Source organism: Plutella xylostella, chromosome 19, assembly GCF_932276165.1.
Source record: "Plutella xylostella chromosome 19, ilPluXylo3.1, whole genome shotgun sequence".
NCBI classification, from domain to species: domain Eukaryota; kingdom Metazoa; phylum Arthropoda; class Insecta; order Lepidoptera; family Plutellidae; genus Plutella; species Plutella xylostella.
In genome coordinates, this window is record NC_063999.1 from 8,877,995 (window position 1) to 8,893,171 (window position 15,177).

A 15,177-nucleotide genomic window follows, 5' to 3' on the forward strand; every position below is an offset into this window, starting at 1 on the left:
GTCCAATTTTGCGAGCTAAGATCGCGAGGGCGCGTCGCGTTATAATTATAGCAGCATTTGCGCGTTCATAAAGCGAATGCTATTCGTTGCGAGCAAATCACTTGCTATGTTTTTTAGCTATATGTTATATTAACCTCCACTAGTACTTAGTGCGCCGTGAGTACCAGATTCGATTCCCGCCGCCGCTCAGATCTCAGACAATTCGACTACCTATATAGTAATTACACGAACCATTAGCAATACATTAGATAAACAATAGCTTGATTTGCTTCGCATAGTGCATAGGTAAACTATGACTAACTTGTGCCTTCTATATATGACTATTACATACCTACTAAAGCATTTTAAAATACAGTGTAGTAAAATTGTGGTGAAATTTTAATGTATTTTTTTAATCTTCAAAACATTACTGTATCGTATTTGGATACATAATATAGGTACTATGCGTTGTATAAAAAACATTCAGGCAATATTATATGATGTAGCGATGAAACAATAGCGACCGGATCCATGTAGTTTTAGCTGTTACAAAACATCGCTCCGGCCGCAATCTTACTTCCTCTGTACTTAGGTACAGTAAGGGGCAGAGAAACCTGACCCCACTCAGAAGCATTGTTACTATGAGAGGGGGGTCATGTTTCTCTGCACCTGACCGTACTAAATTAGTACCCAGTAAAACAAAATATTTTAATTGGCAGATATTATCATATCATACAGGTCATTTTATAATGATCGAATTCGATATCTACTTATAATACCTAACATGTAAACGTATTATAGGGACTTCCTTCGCATGCGACTGGCTTGGCTAATCCCTTCAGCACCATCATTCAGCACTAGTATTTGTACCGACACTACAGCGATAAAGAATAAGGGTACCAGATATATGCTATTACAGCGTTGCTATGAATGCATTTGATATTTGATTGGGTCACATAGCATAGCATTGGCGGGAACCATTCTTTCATAGATCATCTCTGCTGGAAAGGCGACCTAAGAAGGGAACTATCTTCCTTTGCTGCACATTACTTCTTTCAATATTACACTGTGATGACCTGGTGACGAAACTATGTATGAATTTGCAGGTATAATCTACGAGCCGTTCATGCGTGTGCAGTGGGCCATAGACTCCAGCTACATCAGTCTACGTCGGGGGTCCCCATTGCGACAGGTAACCAAACCACTTATTATATTCTTTCTTTCCTGTCCCCGATGCACAGCACCATTATCGACGGTGATAAACGTCTCTATATTGTGAATAGCGGTAAATACTGCCATGTGATTGATGTAACGGGAATTACACGAGTATATTTAATTTACGTCGATATATATGGCGTGCAACCCGGTCTGATACAGTCACACTGATTCATTGAGTGTGAGTTGGGTTGGTTTAGAAGAAGAGAAACATCCACCCCGCAATGCAAACAGTAAAAAAATTAAGGTGAAAAATTGATGAGTTGTTGAATATGTAATCGATACATCCACACAACCTCTCTATTATTTATATCATCTAATAAATAAGTAATAACTCGTAACTGGGTGCAGTCTTATCTCTTTGCTGACTGTACATATATAGTTTTCCAATCTTCCGTCAACATTGTATTGGTATGGATAAGGAAATAGTCCCACATGTGGTAGTATTCCCATGAAGTATTTAAATATTGAATGAATAATGAACCTCCCAAAAATGAAAATGGCCTCCCAAATGTTAACTGTCCAACTTCCAGTGTCATCAACCCAGGGTTTATTAGACTGTGACGGCGGTCTACTTATCAGATTGTAATACATACATTATTTACTAAACTTTATTTGACTGTTATTACTGTTTCGAAGTGAAATGTTTGAACTGTTCTTTCCTAGTTATGAGTTCACAAGCAAAAGTATAAATATTTATTCACACACTAGTGAAGTAGGTAGGTAGATACATAACTAAGCCCCGTGTAAAATCAATAGGTAAACATACCACATGTTTCATAAAGGTTAAAGTCAAGGACGAAATAATCGATAGTTTGAGTAAACCTATCTTTAATTTTATAACCCTAGTATACATCAGTATACACACTTATATATAAATAGCTGTTCCCGCGCGCTTCGCTTCGCCTTAAAAAGTTTTCCCGTGGGAATTCCGGGATAAAAAGTAGCCTATGTTCTTTCCCAGGGTCTAGACCGTATGTGTACCAAATTTCATTCAAATCCGTTCAGTAGTTTTGGCGTGAAAGAGTAACAGACAGACAGACAGACAGACACAGTTAGTTTCGCATTTATAATATTAGTTAGGATGGCGTAACATCTTTCAATGCAATTGATGGTGTAAATAGTTGGCCTATGCATACCTAATGAGTGCCTAAAATGTAATTAAAAGCCGTAAATGAGCCTTTTCATGAACATTAGTGACGTGTAACATACTGTTCCCATATAAATGTCTTTTATATAAATTTATCGTTTTTATTTTTTAATATCCAATCCAATTTATACCTCCGTGCTTAGGCCCTACACACCGAAAAGTATAAATCCGGCCTCTGCCATAAAACACACAATTGTACAGTAGAATAATTATAACTCAAAGTTTTCAACGCCTCCCTTGAGATTCAAGACGACTTAAAACCTTTCGAGCAGTAAAAATATACGCCATGATTTTTTTATAGCGCGGAGTTAGTAGGTACACGCTTTTACCGGTAGATGACGACTCTCCCGCGACAACGATTACTCGTTACTACTAGAACGATGTAAAAACGCATGCGCTTACAAAGTATTATTATCCCATCCGCAGAGAGTCCAAGTGCAAGAGTTCCCGCACAACGAGGTAATACAAGCTGAGATGGCGATGACCGTCGTACGCTACGTGCTAGTTCAGTTCCTGGCCGCGGCGTGCCTGGCGCTAGTGTTCATGGGCGTGGTGGTGCGGCTCAGCGAGGAGCGAGCCAGCGGCGTGCAGGTGAGCGCGCCCGCCGCTAGATAGCGCTGTTCATATGTTTTTATAAGTTTAGTAATATATACGTATTAGAAAGCAGATGGCCCACTCTATTAATAACCTTCCATTTGTTTAGTTTCATAATAAAAGTTGACCAGTATATCTGGTATACGGCTGGCTATATGACCTGGCAAAAGAAACTAATAACATTCCACGCTTTATTTAGACAAGGGCGTTAAGATGAGGGAAACTCGCACTAGATGTCGTTGTTCCTTTGTTTTCCGCACTAAACAACTAAACTAATCGACACCATTTCGTTGCAGGAACTAATCAAAATGGCCGGCGTAAAGGGATCAACGATAGCTCTATCCTACATAATAGACGCGACACCCATGGCGATAATATTCTCCGTCATAGCGACTGTACTGCTGACGGTGACGGAAAACTCGCTAGTCCAGACCACGCACTGGTCGATAGTGTTTGTGTTTCTACTGCTACTGTATTACAATATCGTAGCGATGGCTTTTCTGGCGTCGTACCTTATTAAGAGCCGTGAGTATGTTTTGAATAATAACTTTGAAACCGATTACAAATGATGATACAGAAAAGTAGGTAGCGGCTTAATGAAAACAATAATATAATGCTCGCTTGGTCGGAATCCTTACAAAGTGGCGGGAGAAGTAGCTTTGTTTTCATTGGCTCGTCCAATGTTACGTCATAACTTTCAATGTCAATACTACCGAATCTAGCAATGATAGTAGGTAGGTATAGCAAATTTTGTCGAATGCATATCTTTGAAAAAGTTAGGTATCATCATCACGTCCGCACTGCTGGGGCACGGGTTTCCTTCCAATGAATGAAGTGTTTTGGGCCTAGTCCACCACCACCACTAGTCGGGTTTCCCGCTTATCCGACATCGACATCTCTCTCAGCACAAGCTTGCTTGTGTTGAGGTCCACTAAGTTAGGTATCTTATATTATAGTCCACACGCCGACCATTTACAAATCTTAAACTAAAATGAATTCACAAATTAAAACGGCTTAAACTCTTCATCTCTTCCCACAGAATCCCACCTGGTCTCCATATCATTAGTAGTGTACTACTGCTTACTCCTCGTGGCGTACCTCACCACGACGGCGGACGAGCGGCCGCGCGTGTTGATCGCGCTACCGCACATGCCCAACACGCGGTTCTGGCCGAGACTACGGACGGCGGAGCTCACTGGTGAGGAAGAAAGCTTTATGCGTTGTAAAATTACATAATGTGTATTGTACTCATTCTAAAACGGCCACACACGGATCGCGACCTATCAAGTGAGTACAAATGTAACAGCAAGAAGCGGGTGACTCGCTAGCGAGTCACCTCTGACTACCCCTTCGGGGATTACAGACGTAAGCATAGTGTATGCGAGTCATCCGCTTTTCGCTGTTTTCTTGAAACTGGACGAGCGTGGCACAGGACCGTGGAGGTTGGCATAGCCTGGATGAAGTTTATATTCGTCCGTAGAATCTTGCCACGTGCCTCGAGGCTTTCCCTCGGAGCCAGCAGCCTCAAACTGAGTGCTGTCAGCTATTTTAGCAGATATTTTTAACCGACTTCAAAAAAAGGAGGAGGTTCTCAATTCGTCGGGATATTTTTTTTTTTACGTTCACCGATTACTCCGCCGTTTATAAACCGATTTTGAAAATTCTTTTTGTTGTATTGCGTTGAGCTCCCAGGTGGTCCCATTTTTTTTCAGAATTTTATCTCACCCCTAAGGGTGGGTAAAGGGGTAAAAACAGGGTATGAATTTCCATTTTGGACACATATTAACCGATTCTAATGAAATTAAGAACGTAAATATAGTTCTTATAACAAAAAAATATGATGGTGACCTTGAGCTGATCTGATGATGGAAACGGAAGGCAGTCAAGGGAACTCAACGGTATATAGCAACTACCTCGTGTTTAGACTTGAATGATTCGTATTGATTAGTAGGACTTTTTAGTATCATTTGCATCTTACTTTTGATTAAAAATTATTGCAAATAAACTAAAAACTATAAAATAATAATTAAAAAAATAAAAAACCGACTTCAAAAAACCACTAAAATGTAAGAAATAATTTAAGGTTTACACAAATTATATGTGACAGTACAAATATACCTAAGCAGGAACTGTTCTTTTTTGAAGTTGGTGCCATATTTCTTCAGATTACTTTGTCACCGCACCAACATCAAAAAAGAACAGTTCCTGCTTAGGTATATTTGTACTGTCACATATAATTTGTGTAAACCTTAAATTATGTCGTCATAATGTTCTTATTCCTTAAAAATATGTCACTCAAGTAAACCCTTTAAGTTAAACTCCAATAACCAACTATCCCCTTCTATTCCAGATACCCCAGCGACACTGTCAACAGTGTACGACCTGTACCTAGCGCTCATAGTGCAGGGCGCGGTGTACGCTCTACTGGCCTGGTACGCGAGCAAGGTGCTGCCGGGGCAGTATGGAGTGCCGCTGCCTTGGAACTTTCTGTTTAGAGTGAGTATAAAGCTGTTTTTATAATAGACAGTTAAAGAAGGCTAAAAAGATAGAAGAATTTGAAAACTTGCTGTATATTGTTATATGATCGCCCCCTAGCTGTTCCCTGGCCGCACTAGCTCAGTGTGTCATAGACCGTGCTAGTTCGTTGGTTTACCATTCTATTCGAATCTAAAATAATTTATCTAAGTTCCAAAATTCGTAGAACAACACTTATTCAGAATTACCGCCTGAGTCACCTCCGTTCGGCTTATACTTTTGCGAAACCCTGTATATTTTTTTATTACAGAAAGACTACTGGCGTGCACCAGTGACGCCCGCGCCCGTGTCGGAGGCGGATTCTGAGGAGGATCGCGTGGCGGCGCCGGACCCGAGCTACTTCGAGCCGCCCGCCGACCGCCCCGTGGGCATCAAGCTGAATAATGTCACCAAGGTACGTACCTATAGCTACCGTACCACTAAAGACAATATACTACCACCGAAACGCTAGAAATTAACAATCTATAAGCACCGCTCGCCTGTTGTATTACATATGTCAGATTGATACAAGTTACGTCAGATTTGACAAGCGAGCGATGCTGTTAAGGATTGCTAAAAGCTAATGCTTGTTGGTGGTAAAGGAGCGCAACAACCCTCTATCCTTGGCTACTGTCTCAGCTATCAATCAAAATGGCGACATATTGCAGTTTTGATCGGGTTCGGAGCGCGCCCATGCCACTATATATAAATCAGTCGAACAGCAGACGCGAGGTACTTGAAGTCTTAAAGTCACCATCAGTAAGTATACTGGTGTGCGCCGGTGACGCCCGCGCCCGTGTCGGAGGCGGATTCTGAGGAGGACCGCGTGGCGGCGCCGGACCCGAGCTACTTCGAGCCGCCCGCCGACCGCCCCGTGGGCATCAAGCTCAATAACGTCACTAAGGTACAGTCGCCTGATGAGACAAGACTGATAAGAGATTGACAAGAGCAAAAAACTGCATTAGACACCCGATTTTTCAACATCGCCGTGGCCGACTGTACTTTTCAAAATTTTTACAATACCAATATAGTACAAATTCATTTCATTTATGTACGGCCGTATGGCGAAGTGCTTAGTAGGTAAGTATGAATCCGAATTCCGATGCCCAGTGATTCGGGTTCTATCGCCGATCTAGACAAGTATTTGCTCTCGGGACAAGTCTTGCATGTGAAGTATTCGATCGTGTAATATCTTCAACCAGCATTCCAAGCGTGAACACAAAGGCAAAAATCTCTCCAGACTCGGAGCGAGCCCATGTCATCCAGTATTAACTACATAATTACTTTCTGTGTATTAAATTATAAAATCGATTGGAAATGCCTTACTCTAAAATTACCTATTTAAAAGAATACATAGACTTACCAATCACCCTGTATATTCGTTAAATTAAATTTAGTTTTCTGTTGCTAATCATTTTATACTATATTCCAGGAATACGGGTCGTGGTACGGGCGCAAGTTCCGCGCGCTCTCCAACGTCACTCTCGACATATACAAGGGCGAGATCACGGTGCTGCTCGGGCATAATGGCGCCGGGAAGACGACTCTCAACTCCATCATCACTGGTGTGTATTGTTGCTAAAATCTGATATATCTGTCATAATTTTTTCTATATTTGATCTAGGGTCAGCGCGCGGGGATTATGTTTATTTAAGCAAAATGTTTTGACAGGCGCATTCTTCTTTTAAAAATCATTGGTTCTCTAAAAAATTGTTAAGGAGATATAATTTTGATACGCATGGACCCTAAGACTGGAGCGATAAATACGGGTAGTGGTATGGTTGTCCAACGTGACTCTCGACACATACAAGGGCGAGATCACGGTGCTGCTGGGGCATAACGGCGCCGGGAAGACCACGCTTAACTCCATTATCACTGGTGTGTATTATTGCTTCTCTAGAAAAAAAATTAGGTGATTTAAGTTGTAGTGTGTGTGGCCCTTTTTGCATTTTGGGGTTGGAGGTAATTATATAATTATAATAGAGCGTTATTGAGAGTATTGGCATGGCTCTCCAACGTCACTCTCGACATATACAAGGGCGAGATCACGGTGCTGCTCGGGCACAATGGCGCCGGGAAGACCACGCTTAACTCCATCATTACTGGTACGATTTCTTTACCCTCCTTTTTTGGGTTGTTAAATTGTAATATGTGTATGTGTGTATGACTGTAGATGGGTCGGAATTCGCCACTGTTAAATCCCTGAAACTATTTTGAAGACTGCACTAACCAAAGCTCTATCGCATTGCATTACACATACCGATGGCATGGCAACTCTTCGTTTTATAGTGATGATTCAGGGTTCTAAAATTTTTATAAAATATTGAATGTAGGATGCTGTCAACCGGCTACTTTTTATACCGAAATTCTTACTGGAAAACGTTTTACGGTGATGTGAAACCTACGGGAAGAGATAGTTATAAAAACACCCTCTCACAAAAGGCCTAAGGCCTTTTTATAATAAGTGTTTTGGTATGATGCGGCCCGTTATAATGTGTGCGATTCTGTAGTAACTACCAGTCTCTATTAATATATTTTCAATTCCAATTTATTTCCTACCGTCCGATTGTATATAAACTTTCCAGTTTCTTTAATTTTTTTCAATTTCTATTTATTTCACCTCCGCAGGCATGCAAGACGCGACATCCGGTTCCGTCTACGTACACGGCCACCACTCGGTGAGGGAGCGCGCGGCGCTGCACTCGTTGATCGGGCTGTGTCCGCAACAGAACATGTTCCTAGCTGATCTTACTGTGCTAGAGCATGTCATGTTCTTTACTATGGTAAGGGGAAATATATATCTAACCCCAAACTAGACAGCTAAGAAAGAAGCAGCCAGCATAATAATGTCAGGCCATATAGACAGCTCGCATGAAAAGAGAGAATTTAGAGCGTGTCCGAGCAATAGACGAATGGCGGCCGCACGGTATAACGCGGAGCAATGACAACACGCAGCATGGCGTTGCGTGGCATAGCACAAACCAATGGCGTCGCACGTCTTTCGAACTAACGTAATGCTAAGTATAGGTAGTTCCCAATTAGATTATATCTTTCTCTTGTTATATTTACTCAAGTTACTTATCTATTTAGCGCTATCTCATTAGTTACCATGAAAATTATCACATTATTTTATCTCCTCCGCAGTTGAAAGGCGGTTCGCTGCGCGCGTCACGCGTGTCATCTATGCAGCTGCTTCGGGAGATGCACCTCGATGGCAAGGTATTGTATTGTATATTTATTCAGAAACAAATTACATTGTGTTTGAATTTTAACCTAAATATAATAACATAACATTTAGGGCGTCTTGCACAACAAAGTTAAATAAAATTAAATCTATGACCTCTTGCTCTGACATTATACTGTCAGAGCAAGAGACAAACTATTTAATTTTATTTAACTTTGTTGTGCAAGACGCCCTTAATGTTCATAACAAACAAATATAATTAGGACATAATATTAATTAACAAGAAAATTTTCAATTTAATCTAATTTAATTTAATTTAATTTAATTAAAAGGCGGCGAGTCGCGTGACGTCGCTGTCCGGCGGCATGATGCGGCGCCTGCAGCTCACTATCGCTCTAGCAGGTAAGAAAAAAATATATATATTTAATATATCTTCCCGCGAGCTTCGCTTCGACTTTAAAAGTTTTCCCGTGGGAATTCCGGGATAAAAAGTAGCCTATGTTCTTTCTCAGGGTCTAGACCATATGTATACCAAATATCATTCAAATCCGTTCAGTAGTTTTGGCGTGAAAGAGTGACAGACACAGTTACTTTCGCATTTATAATATTAGTTAAGATTAGTAAGGATTAGTTAGAATCAGTAACTGCTACAAGAGATGCACCTCGACGACAAGGCGGCCTGTCGCGTGTCGTCGCTGTCGGACGGCATGATGCGGCGACTGTAGCTCACTATAGCTCTAGCAGGTGAGAAAGAAAGAAAGAAAATACGTTTATTTAATGAGTAACTGCTTCAAGAGTAGCCGGTAGTGGCTGGATGAGGAAGGCAATTGTTTTTGCGCTCCTTGGGATTGTTAAACAGTGGACTGTCGCCTCAATATTGGCTGATGATGATGATAAATTCAACGAGATTCACCATCATTTAGTACAAGATTTAAACAAATTAAAATCTGCTTTATTTCCCTCCAGGTGGCGCTGAAGTGCTGATTTTGGACGAGCCGACTTCAGGCCTCGATGTGGAAACTCGCAGGGACCTGTGGAATAAGCTTTTGGTAAGATTATTCTTTTATAAAAGCCAACATTATAAATATACACGCTGGACATTCAGGTCTGACTGGCCAATCCTTTCGTCAAGCCTAGATAGCTGTTGTGTTTATCACCGACACGAGTGCCTAGTGTGAGATCTATCGCCGTTTAGCAGTGAAAAGTAAACACAATTGTATAAGGTGGTAGCACCGCTAGATGGCGACTCTATTGCATAAAAGTTTACTTTTCTCGCCCCGAACTTAACTCGCCTGAAGGAAAACAATACAATGATATGTTCCGTCACATACGCTCCGAGTTCTTACGACACTCCGCCTGATGCAACCTCATGTCTTCCGCCGCCAATTTGCACCGTAACTTTTACTCTTGACATAATGATAAATATTTTTTTCCCTTACAGACGCTCCGAGGCGACAGGACAGTAGTCCTCACCACTCACTTTATGGAGGAGGCAGACGCGTTGGGCGACCGCGTGGCTTTACTACACGGGGGAAGGGTCAAGTGCCACGCCACGCCCATGTTCCTGAAGAAGGCTATCGGTAATATAATATACTCGTTTCTATCTCTCTCTGTATTATAGACAGACATATATGACACTAGACCGCGTGGCTTTACTACACGGGGGAAGGGTCAAGTGCCACGCCACGCCCATGTTCCTGAAGAAGGCTATCGGTAATATAATATACTCGTTTCTATCTCTCTCTGTATTATAGACAGACATATATGACACTAGACCGCGTGGCTTTACTACACGGGGGGAGGGTCAAGTGCCACGCCACGCCCATGTTCCTGAAGAAGGCTATCGGTAATATACTCGTTGTTTCTATCTCTCTCTGTATTATACACAGACATATATGACACTAGACCGCGTGGCTTTACTACACGGGGGGAGGGTCAAGTGCCACGCCACGCCCATGTTCCTGAAGAAGGCTATCGGTAATATACTCGTTGTTTCTATCTCTCTCTGTATTATACACAGACATATATGACACTAGACCGCGTGGCTTTACTACACGGGGGGAGGGTCAAGTGCCACGCCACGCCCATGTTCCTGAAGAAGGCTATCGGTAATGCTGTCTCTTTCTCTCTTTATGTATTTTAGCTATAGCTTTGAAACCGCATCGAAAGGGAGAGGGAAGTAGGTTCTTGAAACATTGTGAATCTATGAGTACTCTAAACCCCTTATTCATAAAAAAAATACCGGACGCTTTAGCTATTTAACTGTTCTGTCACTCTGTGGCAGAGAACAATTTGTTCTTTGACAGAGAGTGACAAAACAGTTCAATAGCTAAAGCGTCCAGTAAGTTTTTTAATGAATAAGGTGGTAAGTAGGTATATTGTACTCATTCAAAAACGGAACGGCTCGCGGCCTATCACGTGAGTACAAATGTACAGCGAAAAGTGGATGACTAATCTAATGGAAACTTAATTCCACACGATTCGCTTGATAGTAGTCAACTGGACCTCCCGAAAATAATACTAATGCCGATTTGTAGAAAGCAAAATTAAGCTAATGTCGGCATTAAAAATCTAAGTCTGTCTCTTTCTGTCCATTTACTATCAAAGCAAGGCACCTATCTCATTCCCACATCTCTTCCCCAGGATCCGGCTACCGCCTAACCATCGCAACCACACCCACCGCCTCAGAGCCCACCATCACCGCCGCCATACAGTCGCTGGTGGGCGCGGCGCGGCTCAACAAGCGGGAGGGCAGCTCGCTCACATACAACCTGCCCGCCGCCGGCAGCGCGCGCTTCCCGCTGCTGTTCAACCACCTGGAGCAGGGGAAGGGGGCGCTAGGTATGCGTACATGCTACAGGGTGTTTAAATACCGAAATGGGTTAATTTTTGCTGTATTTCTCGGTATTTATAGATGGTACAGGGTGTTGAAAATACTGAAAAAAGGTGGCTTCTGCGTTTAGGGATTCTTTAGGTATTCAATTTATAGATACTACAGGGTGTTACAAAAAACTGTAAGAGGGTCATTTATACTGCTTTCGCTGATCGCATACAGTACATACGTAGGAATAGGATTAGTATTAACATGTTACCAACAAGGCAAAATAGTATCATTCCGTCTGCCTTTTTCATAATTATTATTTCTTAATATGAATTTTTATTTGCAGGTATTGACTACATGGGAGTCGGTGTTACTACACTTGAAGAAGTTTTCTTGCGGTAAGTTTCATATCGTATATCATAACCATACACTGTTATACTCGTACACACAAAATATTTACTAGTAAACTTTGACACCTTCAAAAATAAGATAAAAACAGATACTTATATAAAAACAAATGTGTTTTTTTTTCAGACTTGGTCGAGACTCTGATGATGAGATTGATACTGTTGGAAGTGAAGGTAAGTAAAAACATACAAAAAATATTCTCAGCAAACTTCAATTCAAATATTTTAGTGGTTTTGTCTGTACTTTTATTCTTATATCAATTTTTATATCTATATCAATTTTTATATCTTTGTCAAATATAGCATGATCCCTATGATGTTTTATTGACAGACCATTATATTGACTATTGACTGGTCTGACCTATATCTTATAAGGGATGCTAATGAGGCGGTTGATGTTCTGTATTCTAGGCTAAACAAGGAAATAGATAAGTTCGTGCCCAAAAAAGGGTTTGGTGCATACAAAAATAAATATATTTACCCTGATTGGTATACAGCAGACCTCATCAAGGATATTAAGATGAAGGGGAGACTTCACAAAGAATACAAGGCCAGCGGTTGTAAAGAAGATTATCTTCTTTTTGCAAAGGTTAGAACCAGAGTTAAGGAAAAAATACATAGGGACTATAGCGCATACCAAGATAAGTTACAACGTGAATTTGCACGCGAACCGAAGTCCTTTTGGAGGTTTGTTAAATCTAGGAGTAAAAGTTCAAATAAATCTAGGCTTGAAAAGGATGGGACGGTTTAAACGACGAAGAGTGTGCTACTGAGTTCGCTCGGTACTTTCACTCAGTTTACTGTGATCGAGCGCCTGAATTATCAGCGTCGCAGGCGTCGCGCGCGGGCGGCAGTGAGGGCGCGGCGCGAGTGCACTTGCAGGCGCTAGCGCCGGCCGCCGTGATCGACGCTCTGCGGGCGCTCGCGCCCAAGCGAGCGGTTGGACCGGATGGCATTCCACCATACCTAGTTAGAGACTGCCGCGAGGTGCTGGCGGGCCCGCTCTGTCACATTTATAATATATGTTTAGAGAGTTCCACGTATCCAGACTGTTGGAAATTGACTAGAGTCATCCCGGTGCCAAAGGGCAGCGGAGGAACTGACGTCAAAGACTATAGACCGGTGGCTATTCTTTCCACATTTTCTAAGGTCTTCGAATCCGCTCTATATAAGGTTATTTATACAGAGATTAAAGGACAACCGAGTGATGCTCAGCACGGTTTCCGCTCAGGATGTAGCACTACCTCGAATCTTCTGAACTTTGTCACTGCCATAACACCACAAGTAGATCAGAGAGTGCAGGTCGACGCGGCCTACTTCGATTTTTGTAAGGCCTTTGACCTAGTTGATAATGACGTGCTTCTTCTAAAATTGGCAAGAGCAGGATGCACTCCGAAGACGCTGGAATTCTTTGCGAGCTATTTAATAGATCGCAAACAGTACGTACAATGTGGAAACCATTACTCAGACCCTTACCGCACGAAGTCCGGAGTAAGTCAGGGAAGCAACCTGGGGCCATTGCAGTTTATCATTTTAATCAATGATCTGCCTGAAGTCGTACAATCTTCGGGTTGTCTATTGTTTGCAGACGATCTCAAGTTGTTCGCCCCAATTTCATGTCAGGATGATCAGATTCGCTTCCAGCAGGACATTAACAATGTCGAGGAGTGGAGTCGTGAGAATAAACTGTCTTTCAATGGTTCCAAATGCTGCGTAATTACTTTCAGTCGATGTAAAAATCCGGTACAACATCAGTACACTAGGGGGGAGCCCAATGGAGAGAGTAACCTCGGTACGGGACCTCGGCGTGCGAATGACTTCGGATTTATCGTTCAAGGAACATATAACGGGAGTATGCAAACAAGCGTTTAAGACTTTGGGTTTTGTGCTCAGAACAGTTAGAGGTTTTAAAAATATCACGGCCATTAAAGCTCTATTTAATGCTTTAGTTCGTAGCAAACTAGAGTTCAACGCCGTAGTGTGGGCTCCTAGTGAAGTGAAGTACAGTAGCATGATTGACAAGATTCAGAATAAATTCATACGTTTTCTCTACATGAAACTGTACGGAGTCTATCCCGGATACCCACTGTTGTACCCAACTCTATTCGTGCTAGGAATGGTAGGTTACAATAGGTTGGAAGTTCGTCGTGATCTGGCGTTGACATCATACCTTTTTAGGATATGGAGAGGAAAGACTGGCAATCCCAGTATACTTCAGCAGCTGCGGCTGACGGTGCCTAGCAATTCTTTAAGATCGCGTAAATCCCGCACGTTTGCTGCACCCTGCGGCAGGACCGCCCTGCTCCGGCAGGCGCCCGTCACCCGCGCGATACACCTCTTGAACAGGATCGATGATAGGACGGACATTCATCATTGTCCGCTGAGTGAATTCACGAAAGTTGCTTTGTTTGTTATCTGTTACGGATAGGGAGGCTCCTGTATTTTAATTGTTTGTTTTTAAATGTTATTGTTTGTGGGTCTAGCTCTAGACCTTAAATTATTATTAAGTAGGTATATAAAATTATGTTAAGTAGCTACACTATTGAATTGGTTGTAACTGTAATAATAGTGTTAGTTTTTTGTAAATAAATAAATAAAAATTATGCCTGGTAAATAAAGTCCTTTTCCCTTGAGAACGTAGAAATGTCAAATAAAATGTATGGATTTGAAAGCTGTCATAGGATTCATGCTTTAATTTACAAAGTATAGCTTTTTTTCTAACATCAGAGTTTTTGCCGTCCTTGCTATAAAAATGTTATTTCCCAATTCCCGCAGTGCCCCCGCAGTTCGACAAGAAGTCTGGCTGGCCGCTGGTGCGCAGCCAGGTGGCAGCACTAGTCGTGAGACAGGCGCGGTTCACGTACTCGAAGAAAATCGTCTTCCTCGTCTTTGTAAGTTTGTTCTGAGTTTCAATACCTAACGTAATCGAAGATAAAGATAAGATAAAATAATCTTTATTGAGCACAAACAGAAACAGTTTCACAAACATAGAACAGAAAATAAATAGCACAGTGGCCTTAGCAGTAACCTTTAAAACTTATAAGAATAAAAGGGTAAAATTGTATGGTTCAACAATGTTGGTGAAACTTAGAACTAATGTTTAATACATACAAACTATTTCCGATTGCAACGTTACTGAAGGATTGTCGATTGCTTTTTTGCGCAGTTGAAACCACTGTTGACCTCGTCCGAAACCTCTAAGAGTTAGAATATAAGGCTCAAAATTGTATGATTCGAACAGTCCTGGTTCAAATACTCCAACAAAATCATCTTCCTTAAGGACCAAAAAATACAAATTATTTGAGTTACAAAT

The 15,177-nt window shown here is 41.7% G+C and overlaps 1 protein-coding gene across 1 annotated transcript in view; it reads left to right on the top strand.

The window, feature by feature from the left end:
* Positions 1-15,177, top strand: part of LOC105388627 (ATP-binding cassette sub-family A member 2) — a 39,434-nt gene that overhangs the window by 4,198 nt on the left and 20,059 nt on the right. Inside the window, 17 exon segments of the mRNA XM_048627944.1 lie at positions 1,086-1,171; positions 2,771-2,935; positions 3,235-3,463; positions 3,978-4,136; positions 5,289-5,434; positions 5,724-5,871; positions 6,217-6,356; positions 6,885-7,017; positions 8,081-8,235; positions 8,597-8,671; positions 8,969-9,038; positions 9,603-9,685; positions 10,078-10,216; positions 11,280-11,477; positions 11,804-11,855; positions 11,992-12,038; positions 14,640-14,755. Coding sequence (XP_048483901.1) covers positions 1,086-1,171; positions 2,771-2,935; positions 3,235-3,463; positions 3,978-4,136; positions 5,289-5,434; positions 5,724-5,871; positions 6,217-6,356; positions 6,885-7,017; positions 8,081-8,235; positions 8,597-8,671; positions 8,969-9,038; positions 9,603-9,685; positions 10,078-10,216; positions 11,280-11,477; positions 11,804-11,855; positions 11,992-12,038; positions 14,640-14,755 — 2,141 coding nt within the window.